Source organism: Podarcis muralis, chromosome 9 (genome assembly GCF_964188315.1).
Source record: "Podarcis muralis chromosome 9, rPodMur119.hap1.1, whole genome shotgun sequence".
In the NCBI taxonomy this organism is placed as follows: Eukaryota; Metazoa; Chordata; class Lepidosauria; order Squamata; family Lacertidae; genus Podarcis; species Podarcis muralis.
In genome coordinates, this window is record NC_135663.1 from 15,803,375 (window position 1) to 15,814,957 (window position 11,583).

The 11,583-nt window shown below is 45.5% G+C and overlaps 1 protein-coding gene across 1 annotated transcript; it reads left to right on the forward strand.

Moving 5' to 3' along the window:
• The first annotated feature begins 6,318 nt into the window (after positions 1-6,318).
• On the forward strand, positions 6,319-11,583 carry LOC114603750 (uncharacterized). Its single transcript, XM_077934607.1, has 4 exons — positions 6,319-6,381; positions 6,630-6,677; positions 7,493-7,837; positions 9,745-11,583. The coding sequence occupies exons 1-4, from the start codon at positions 6,319-6,321 to the stop codon at positions 11,581-11,583; spliced, it is 2,295 nt and encodes a 764-aa protein (XP_077790733.1).

The following is an 11,583-nucleotide window of genomic DNA, read 5'->3' on the forward strand; positions in this document are numbered from 1 at the left end:
GCAATGTATATGCCCCCTTTATGCTAGAAACAAGTTTGTGAAGTTTTTGTGTTCTTAAGCACTTCTTCTTAGCAATTTATATAAGGCTTGGTTTCTCAAGCAAGCTTGGAGAAACCCTTCCTGGCAGCTATTCCTAACATTCCTTGTGGGTGTCACGAGGAAATGGCAGAGCTGAGTGTGAGGAAGTGGGGAAGCTGTAGTTGCCGTCATGGATTTTCTTCTGCTTGGGTAAGCTTTCTCTGCCTCCAGTCCCTCATGTCTCACTAACAGGATGTGGCAAGGTTTTATTTAGGTCCAAGCTGGGCGCAGTCATTGGTGTATGTTTCCCCAGCACCTCTTCATAGGGATAGACAGTATTATTTCTGGTCTGTGTTGCTTTCACATGATTTCATGTCCAACTCCGTTCCGGCCCATTTCCATGTTAATCTGTGATCCGGTGGAAACTTACACTCGGATCAGCCCATTAATTTGGGAGGATCAATTCACAGCAGAACACGCAAAGAAAACTACCTCTATATAATGCCACTATACACATCTATGGTGTGACCGAATAATAATAATAATAATAATAATAATAATAATAATAATAATAATGTAATATTAATAATTTGTAACTTTTACCTTGCCCATCGGGTTGCCCCAGCCACTCTGGGCAGCTACCAACAGAATATAATCATTGGAGAATAAAAATATAAAGGTAAAGGACCCTTGGATGGTTAGGTCCAGTCAAAGGTGACTATGGGGTTGCGGCGCTCATCTCGCTTTCAGGCCAAGGCAGCCAGCGTTTGTCCACATTCAGCTTTCTGGGTCATGTGGCCAGCAGGACTAACCCACTTCTGGTGCAACTGGACAGCATGACAGAAACCAGAGAGCATGGAAACGCTGTTTACCTTCCTGCCACAGGTACCTATTTATCTACTGGCACTGGTGTGCTTTCAAACTGCTAGGTTGGCAGAAGCTGGGACAGAGCAACGGGAGCTCACTCTGTCGTGGGGATTCAAACTGCCGACCTGGATGATACAGCACTTGGAATACTGTGTACAGTTCTGGTTGCTTCACCTTTAAAAGGATACAGTAGACTTGGGAAAGGTTGAGAAAAGGGCAAGCAAAATGATCAGGCATATAGTAACATAGCCTAAATATTAAGAAAAGGACTAAAGAAAGACTATAATAGCTACCTATTCTGGTAGGGGGCCCGTGACAATGCATCAAAATAATATTGATTTGATCTTGAAAGAAAATTGCAATCAAGCTTTCTTAGTTCAATGTTATCCCACTAGAGTGCATGAACCAGAAACCTCCAAGTATGAAGCTTTCTGTCAGTTAGCATGTCGCAAGTTCCTGCCGACTCCGGATCCTAGTAGAATATTTGCAAGTAGCCGAGGGACGCGGGTGGCGCTGTGGGTAAAACCTCAGTGCCTAGGACTTGCCAATCGCATGGTCGGCGGTTCGAATCCCCGCAACAGGGTGAGCTCCCGTCTTTCTGTCCCAGCTCCTGCCCACCTAGCAGTTCGAAAGCACCCCTAAGTGCAAGTAGATAAATAGGTACCGCTTTATAGCGGGAAGGTAAACGGCGTTTCTGTGTGCTGCGCTGGTGCTGGCTCGCCAGAGCAGCTTCGTCACGCTGGCCACATGACCCGGAAGTGTCTGCAGACAGCACTGGCCCCCAGCGTCTTAAGTGAGATGGGCGCACAACCCTAGAGTCGGACATAACTGGCCCGTACGGGCAGGGGTACCTTTACCTTTACCTTTAGCCGAGTAGAAGCATAAATATTGCTTGTTGTCGCTCTTGTGAGGCCTCACCCCCACCCCAATTTTGACTGCCTGGGGGCCTCCACAGGGTTTAATCCAGCCCTGTGTCTACCGCACACTGAAGAGGCAACCCACTTTCAGTTTGAAATTTTAAACTGAGTCCGAAAAACGGCTTGCCTCTTCCACTGCCTAAACTGTCACAGCAGACATGCTAAAGAAAATCCTAGCTGGGTGCAAACCTTGGCATCGGTAGCATGCCAATTGGTTGTATCACAGCTGCAAAGGGCAAATTCAGCAGTTTCATTTCAGTGTTGCAGCTGTTCTAAGCATCCTCCCACATGGTGGCTGTAAGGCAAGAAGATATGGTAGCCCACAGATCTTTTTATGCTAAAGACAGTTCCCGGAAGCACTTCGGTACAAACTGTCTACTGGTATAATACATATATTAGCAGGAAGCGAGTGCGACTGGGGATGACAGCACTTTGGGAATAAATGTGGGTGACACTGCAATTGTTTACACTCATAAACCTGCAGGCATGAGAAGTGGCATAAATTTAGAAATCCAAATGAACCCTTAGCAAGATCCCTCATTAAATGCAAACTGGTCTAGTCATTTTGAGAACCACAGCTTATTTTTAGGGAAAACGTCCATTTGGAGGCAGAAGGGAAGCGGGGGCGGCCTGGAAGCCTGATGACACCTTATGACATCACTCTCTTCCTCAAGGCTGCTGATTGGTCCTTTTGTAGCTGAAGCAGAGTTTAAATTCGTGCACCGTCATAGAAGATGTCAAAAACTGGTGTTCAAGAATTGGATCCCAAACTGATGTGCTTTGGGGAGCAATTTTGAAAAAGGAAACCCTGGAGGAACCTCATTGAGACAGACACAAAGGTAAAATCTTAAAGTATTTTCCTTGTTCCGATGCTGTTAAGAGTTAAAGCCAGCACAGGGGGCAGCTGCTGGGACTGCATTAATGAGAAGTCTTAAAGATGTGGGAGATTAATGAAGGAGCATTAATGAATGATGAAGAAGGAAAATGCTAAGTCCCTGTTCTCATTATCTGATGTTTGTGAGTTGTATGCAAAAAGGGTCTTTAAATCATTTTGATGCTCATTGAACAATGGAAATGAGTGTTTTATAAAATGCAAATTTGGATGCATGTGGAGACAAAACAATAAATTGGGAATATCTTGCCTACAAACTTTGCCTCCAAAATATAAGTTCTGTGTGTCTTGCTGTTAACCAGAAGGTTGGTGGTTCAATCCTGCCCAAGGATAGCTATGAGCAGGATTCCTGCACTAGACTAGATGACCCTTGGTGTTTCTTCCAATGCTGCTATTCTGTAATTCTGTAATATTAACGCCATGTTTGCTAATAATACGTACCTGGTTTCCGTTATTTATTGTTGAAATATGTGTGGCCCCCCCTGGCTGAACAGGGCTTAGGGCTGATTTTTATGCATCATCTCTTGATATCTCATCACTTCTTATCTAATCATTTGATGAATCTCAGCATGGTGTCACCATTCCAAAGGATTGTGCTTCCATGTTTATCAGGCGATACAAAAGTTCCAGCTGTAGTGATGATGATGAAGAATCTGTGATAGGAGATCCATATGCTACATACGCACCAAGAAGGAAAGGGCCAGCTCCAAACCACAGTGCAAGGGTGCATGTACACTTATCGCTAACAGTAGTGACTGGTGCCCATCAGGACCAGTAAGGCAAAAGGCAGGAAGACCAACAGTAGGTGGAGTCGGAGCCAATAATAGACAGTCACCCCCAACTCGTTTAAAAAATTGGGGAAGTGACCCTTCTCCTAACAGACCACCACCCACGGATCATTAGTCCCAATGTGTTTTGAGAATACTGTGTGCAGGTGATCACTTATCTGGAGCTGCTGCAATCGTTTCCCCAATGTTGTTGTCTTGGAGGTAGCATCTATATCTCACTGTACAAAGGTATTGTGTGTGGTTGTGTGAAAAGGAATGACCGGGGTGGTGGTGGTGGTTTACTTTCCTAATTGCATTTGCTCCCTTTATTTCATACAACTCAATCATGAAATTTACTAAGTCAAGTTGTAAGCGACTTAGGATCATTCTTGTCCGTTTCTTTTGGCGGGGGGAAGCTTAGCACTTAAAAATAAAGAAGGCACATTATTTATTTATTTCGTTTATGTACAGTGGTACCTCGGGTTACACACGCTTCAGGTTACATACGCTTCAGGTTACAGACTCCGCTAACCCAGAAATAGTACCTCAGGTTAAGAACTTTGCTTCAGGATGAGAACAGAAATCGTGCACCTGCGACGCGGTAGCAGGAGGCCCCATTAGCTAAAGTGGTGCTTCAGGTTAAGAACAGTTTCAGGTTAAGAACGGACCTCCGGAACGAATTAAGTACTTAACCCGAGGTACCACTGTACTTCCTTTTCTACAAGGCACTCAGACATGGTTCTCCCTCTCTGCAATTAATCCCCAAAACACCCTGCCTTAGCAACTCTTATCTTTGGACGTAGACTTGGGCTCCACACTGCATCGCAGAGAACTAGCATCCTTCCGACTGACCACAGCACAATTAGCAATAGCTCAGAAGCAAAAGACTGAAATACCCCGGAACATATGGGGAAATGATACCTGGGATCCAGCAATGTCTGAGTGCCTTACCAAAGACAGGAGGGCAATTAAAGGCATAACAAATAGGGACGCCTTCCAAGAGACGTGGAACCCCTTTCTTTAACTATGTTAAGGACCCAAATGTGGACCTTGTTATGCCAGCTGCTCAATATTCTGAGTGGAGAAGTTATGTTAAGTAATATGTTTGAAGATTGAATGTGTAAGTTTATGTCTAAAGTCAATGGATAGGGCAAACATCATTAGAGGCACTGCTGGACAAGTGTTTAATGGTGTTTAATGGTTCTTTTATTGGTTTAAAAACCAATAAAAATTTGTTTTTTAAAAAGAAATCAGTCCCCACCACCCTGTGAGGTAGGTCAGGCTTAGAGGCAATGACTGGCCCAATGCCACCCAGTGAGCAAATGTGAACCCTGGTATCCCAGGCCCGAGTCCAATACTCTAACCATTACAGCACACAAGTTCTTATGAGTGCTTATGTGGATGTGTGAGATATACCCTTATTTATTTCACGTAGTTAGGAATTGATTTATTAAACAATCCTTTAAATACTATTTCCGTAGTTTTTAGGGGCGGGGTGTAGTGAGCCACCTATAAAAAGGTAAAGGTAAAGGTACCCCTGCCCATACGGGCCAGTCTTGACAGACTCTAGGGTTGTGCGCCCATCTCACTCAAGAGGCCGGGGGCCAGCGCTGTCCGCAGACACTTCCGGGTCACGTGGCCAGCGTGACAAAGCTGCATCTGGCAAGCCAGAGCCGCACACGGAAACACCGTTTACCTTCCCGCTAGTAAGCGGTCCCTATTTATCTACTTGCACCCGGGGGCGCTTTCGAACTGCTAGGTTGGCAGGCGCTGGGACCGAGCAACGGGAGCGCACCCCGCCGCGGGGATTCGAACCGCCGACCTTTCGATCGGCAAGCCCTAGGCGCTGAGGCTTTTACCTACAGCGCCACCCGCGTCCCAGAGCCACCTATGAGTCATACCAAAATGCAGGTGTTGGGTCCCGATTCTCTGTTTCCCTCTCAGCCTTTTCAGGGGTACCGTTTGAAGTGTTATGAAAGCACAGTGGGACACAAAGCAATGATGGCTCTATATGTTTTATTTATTCAGTAGAATTTGTATGCTGCTTCATTGCAAAACCCCCATAGCTGTTTACAATAAAACATACTTATCAGAAAGGCAGTCAACATTCTGTGCACAGTCACTAGCTTACGTGCAGGAGGACGCATTTTGCAAACAAACTTCCAGGCGTGCCCTCTCTATCAAAACACGGTTTTGTTTGTCCACGTGGTGTGCTTTAAAGTGCAGACCACAGCCAGCCCAATACATTTTGGCACCTGAGGCCAACTGCAAAACAACACCCCCTTCCCTACCACTACCAGAGAAGAAGGGGTGAGTGAAGATCTACATCAAGAATGGGGGGTGGGGGAGATAAGGATCTACATCAGGATATGCTGGCCCTGTGGATCCTGCCACCTGAGGTCGTCGCCTCATTTTGCCTCACGAGTGGGCCGGCCCCGGTGCAGCCTGTGTGCTCAAAACACATGAAGTAATAATTGCCTGGAAAAATAAAGTGTACATGCAAATTTGGTTTTCCACTATAGTTGCATAGTTGCACATCATACATAGCTTTAGCAAGCAACACTGATTTGTTGCTCTAAGCTGGCATGAAATTGGCAGCTGGTTGCATGTGGGCTGAATTCACTTGCTAGCAACATGCAGTTGGCCATTCTGCCCTGCAAAAAGAAATGACTAGCCTTAGCAAGCCTGGTCTAGGTCTTTCTGCATGAACCAGCCAGGTGTGTACTCTGGCACCAGCATGGTGAAAAGGAGCAGTGATGAGGGACTCTTTACCATCTCTGACCTAAAAATGGCCAATACAGTTGTTGCTCGTTCTCTATTTTTACACTCTGTTTTTGATGTTGTTACAGAAACTAAAATGAATACGAAGAGGACGTCACTCTTGTTTATCTCCCTGTGGGCTCTATCCTGTGCTCGTCCTGTAAGTATTTTTTTTTAAAAAAAATGCATTGCAACCCTGACATTTTAAACATGTTTGGTTTTAAGTATGTCCTCAGCTCACCCGCTGAAATCAGTAGGATATAAAAACATGTAACTTCAACTGGCTTGTGTCCTTTGTGCTGACTTTCTTCTGAATAATTTCTCTAACAGCTACAGCATTCATTCATTCATTCATTCATTCATTCATTCATTCATTCATTCATGTTTTTCTTCTTTTAATATATCCAGGTATCCAGACACCTAGGTGCACATCACAGGAGCTCTGAGGAACATTGGGTAAGCAGGTCATTGTGCTTTCTCTTTCATCAAATGATAAATTCTGCTACAAAATTATTTTAGAAGTCAGAAACAGGAAAGAACTCTCCCTAGTACCACTTGAGATCATCAAGTTACATTGAGTGCAACACAACCAACCAAAAAACCAATTCCCTCAGATTTTGAGTTGTGCTTTGGATGAAATCACCTGGCCATCTGCTGCACTAGAATTATTTAGTCAGCATTTCTTGCCCTCCTCTTTGGTTTTCCCAAATGTTTCCTTTTGTTGTCTGTCACACAGCCCACTGATAACCACTGAGGCAAGCTGGAACTCAGCCCTTGATAAAAGCAAGTCTTCCTTTGCTACCAGTAGCTGGGGAGCAGCTTCCACTTAGGTCTTCTGAGGCAAAGGCTCAATACATTCTGCTGCCTGAGGCAGATAAGCAAATAGTGGTTCCTCCCAAAGTACCCAAGGACATCCAAGTTATTCTGGTACCTGAGGCAGAAAATCCCAGGAGTTGCTCCGCTTTACCTAATGCCCAGCAAAGGAGTAGGTCACACAAACAAACAAAATTTGTTAGAAATACACCTGTGCACATGTGCCCCTCCAAATGTTGTTGGCCTTCAACTTTCATTAGCCTAGCCACCATGGCCAATGATCAGGGAGGTTGTGAGTTGTAGGATGAAACAGCTGGAGCGTTAGGGGTGGCTGATATAGTCCCATGTGATAGGAACCACACTATTTTTGACATTTACTATAATATAACAAATGCATAAGAACAGAAGCAACAACAAAACTGCAACAAGGCATTCCTTAATGTCCATCTTTTGTACAGGCTACAGCAATTGAAGGAAGCTTGAATGAGGTAGCTGATTCCACAGATGTCAGTGATGAAGATACAGAGAGCAGGCTAAGCACAAGCATGGAAAACAGAAGGAAAGATGTCAGTGAACGTGTGAGCACTAGCCATGAGAGCAGTGAAGGCAAGAACTTCATCAGGAAAGTTTCCAGTGGAAGCCTGGAGAGCTCCTCAGAAGATGACCATGAATGGATCACTCGGGACAATGATGACGGCAATTATTTCAGAGTCCACCACCAGACAGTTCAGAGGAAATGGGCAGATGACAACCATGACCATGGGGACAGTTCTGATGATCAATCTGCTGATGGAACATCTCTGGTAGGTATTCAAAAGGTTACCGTATAAACCTTTGAATTGAAGTGGCCAGAATTATTTCCCCATCATAAGCAGCTAAAAGTTTAGTCACCTCAATTCAGTAATATGAATGTTCATAAAGCCATCACAGATCATTCACTGTAGTTTTGAAAGGATCTCCGTTCTTGCATTATTATTGTGGTCTATGCTGCTCTGAATTCCACTCCTTCTGAATGTTGGATTAAAAGGAGACCTCTTCATGTACTATTTGCATGAAGGGTAGCCCTACATACAACAAGGGGTGGGGTTGTGCTGTTAGCCCCACCCCTGGACCAGCACTGTACCCCATTCTTCCACAATCCTTTCCTATACAATGTACCAACATTTCTGTCCTCCTTTTCGATGGAGTCCTTTTTGGTGAATTGGTGCTGCCTATGTGGTACAGCAAGGTGATGTTCCCACTGCAACCCACTCTCTTCCTGCTCCCAGATCCTCTGCTGTCCCTTGAAGCTTAGGCTTCAGCACTTAACTCCAAACTCCCTTGCCTGCATATAATGTTTGACTATAGCTCCCGCTTCACTGATTCACTCCCCGGTGATGTTCCTGCCTCATTTTTCCTCTTTAGCTTCTTACTCCTTACCTTTCTTTCTCTCCTACCCTTTCTTTCTCCCCTACCCTACCCTACATACTGACAGCTACTTTCCCCACCCAGCCTTGACCTCTATCTGGCTGAGTCACAGCAGTGCACTGGGACAGAAAGCAGCATGGCAATGGTGTGGTTGGCATGGTGAAAACACGCCAGCAGGAATGCCAGATTGACTGCTCTGCTGTATTTGCACTGCGCTAACCTTGCAACTGCCATCTCCTGCCCATTCCTGGTATACTGCAGCAACTCACCTGGATGGAGGTCAGTTGAGCTGCAGAGTCTTACCCTGCTCCCAATTTCACTGCCTGAAAGTATAGAGTTGAGAATTTCAGGAGGCCATTTTCACTCAGTTGTAACATTTTGATAGATACAGCAGCAAAACGCTATGTTGTGGTGCAGAATGAGAAATGCATTGGGAAGACAAAATGTATTGAGGAGTTAGGGGTCTGACACGGAGCTCTTCCCACCTCTGTTCCTTCCTCCTCCATCTCTCTTGTTGAGTTTTTTTGATGGAATGTATTTTGGCTTCTCATCGTTATTTTGTGATATGAATGTTTTGAGAACAGTCTTAGATGTTTTGGGAACATTGGGAGGAGGTGAAGTGCTACCCCCCCCCCCGCCAGCTACCTTATCAGTTTGGAAGGATAGTACTTGGTGCCTTCTCTCATGTTCGACATGTTTTGAGAAAGTGAGGTCTTGAGAGGGGGTGGCGAATGGAGGATCTGCATGTAGCCAGTCTTGAAAACTACACAGGTTGTCTATAAAATCTGACGGTTTGGGCAGAGTTTCTCTGAAGCATGTGCACAGACTGATCGGCCACAGGGCTGTGCAAACTGAGGCTGGGAGAATCACTTCTCCAGTTCTTGAGGGCTTCCAAGTGGCAAATTGAAGTGCTTGCTTGGTATGAATAGATTGCTTGCTGTTTTAGAATAAAACCTTTAATCTTCTCTCTTGCTTGTGTATTTTGTATAACAACAACAACAACAATAATAGTAATAGTAATAATATTTATACCCCACCCATCTGGCTGTGTTTCCCCAGCCACTCTGGGCAGCTTCCAACAGAATAGTAAAATAAAATAATCTATTAAACATTAAAAGCTTCCCTAAACAGGGCTGCCTTCAGATGTCTTGCTTCTGAATCTCATTGTAAAAGAACCACCTTGCTTTTGGCACAACAGCTGCTTGTTGGGGTAGAAGCAAGAGTGCCACTTGGCCTACGAAACTCTAAAAACAACGTGAAATAATAAAGTTTTGTCCCCCTTCCCATTTGTCGTCTTTTATAGGAGGATCAAAATGAGGTTCACGAAGACCACAGCGATATCAGAAAATCCAAAGAACAGTTTGATGTTGAAAACGATGGCATGCTTTATTCCCCTGATCAAGTCTTGTATACTTTCATGGGGAAAGGAGGAAGTGATCTGACCAATGACGAGGGTGCCAGTGGTGATGATGGACATAATGAGGAAGGCACTCATGGGCAGACTGTCACTCCAAACAAAGGAAATGATCAGCAAATGTGGGTGACCAACGGGGAGCAAGATGGTGACAATGCTATCGGCCAACGCCGTGATGGCAGCAGTAGCAGCAGCAGCAGCAGTAGCGAGAGCAGAGACCTTGAAAAAGAGAATAACCACATTACTGATTACAGCAAAAATCAAGGAAGTGATAGTTACAGCAGCAGCCAAGAGGATAGGTATGATTTTGATGACAAAGGAATGCAAGGTGATGACCCAAACATCTTTGAGAGCCATGACAGTGATTCTCACATGCTTCACGGAGATGTTCATTCAAAAGAAAGCAGCCAGGAAAGCAGCAGGGAAAACGGGCAGAGGAAAGCCAAACATCACAGCAAATCAGTGGAACAGTTTGCCAGGAAAGTGTACCATTATGTTGATGCTGATTCAGATGAAGATCACAGCCCTGAAGAGGAAAAGTCCCTGCAGGAGGAGGATGCTGATTCCAAAGAAGAAAGCCAGTCTGTAGAAGACATTAGTCAATCAACAGAAAATGTTCCCAGTAGATCCAGAGAGCATGCAACCAGTCATTCCAGAGAGGCTGTAAAGCCTTCATCCAGAGGGCACAGCCGCAGTCAGTCCAAAGAGACCTTTGACAGCCGGTCCAGGGAAGATGTGCACAGCCGATCCAGGGAAGATGCGCACAGCCGATCCAGGGAAGATGCGCACAGCCATTCCAGGGAAGATGCGCACAGTCAATCCAGGGAAGATGCGCACAGCCGCTCCAGGGAAGATGTGCACAGCCAATCCAGGGAAGCCAAGCACAGTCACTCCAGAGAAGATTCTCACAGTCAATCCAGGGAAGATGCACACGGCCGCTCCAGGGAAGTCAGGCACAGCCAGTCCAGGGAAGATGTGCACAGTCAATCTAGGGAAGATGCACCCAGCCGCTCAAGGGAAGATGCGCACAGCCAGTCCAGGGAAGATGCAGATAGCCAGTCCAGAGAACTCAGGGCTAGTCAGTCTAGAGAGGATGAGAACAGTCAGTCTAGAGAGGATGACAACACTGCATCTGCAGAAGACGTAAAGAGTGAATCCACTGAAGACAGCAGGGACTCCTATGAGAAGACTTTGAAAAAATCTGCAGAGATAAGCGACAGATCAGATGAAGCCAGTGTTAGCAGATCTAAAGGGCAGGAGAGTGACTCTACTGAAGAAGTAGGGAAAGTGCCACCGAGGGGCAGTGAATCCAGGGAGTTTAAGAGACAACACAGCAGATCAGGTGAGAAGAGCACATCTACAGAAGAGAGTGAAGAATCATCCGAGGACACAGATGAATCCAGCCAGGGTGACAGCAGGTTGTCTCAAAGTGCGTCGTCTGAGAGCAGCAAAGATTCCCAAGACAGCGCCAGCAGTGAAGACAGCGATTCGAATGCCCTCCGGTCCGAAGAATGGCATGGCCAGCAGAGCAGATCAACAGAAAGCAGTGAATCCAAAGGCGAGGAGAACAGCCAATCCAGAGAGGACACAAAGAGCAATTCTGAAAGTACAGAAGACGACAGCTGGTCAAGGAGCATGGAGCTAGAAAGCCGAAAGTTAATGCTTGACATTTATCATAATAAGCCTTTTAGCGATTACGATGATAACGATTGCCAGGATGGGTATTAA

What these genes read in the sequence shown, in the direction of transcription:
- LOC114603750 (XM_077934607.1), top strand. Translation starts at nt 6,319, where the DNA reads ATGAATACGAAGAGGACGTCACTCTTGTTTATCTCCCTGTGGGCTCTA. An exon ending in CTCTATCCTGTGCTCGTCCT is followed by an intron (nt 6,382 to 6,629) that starts GTAAGTATTTTT and finishes TAATATATCCAG; the next exon opens with GTATCCAGACACCTAGGTGC. An exon ending in CTGCTGATGGAACATCTCTG is followed by an intron (nt 7,838 to 9,744) that starts GTAGGTATTCAA and finishes CGTCTTTTATAG; the next exon opens with GAGGATCAAAATGAGGTTCA.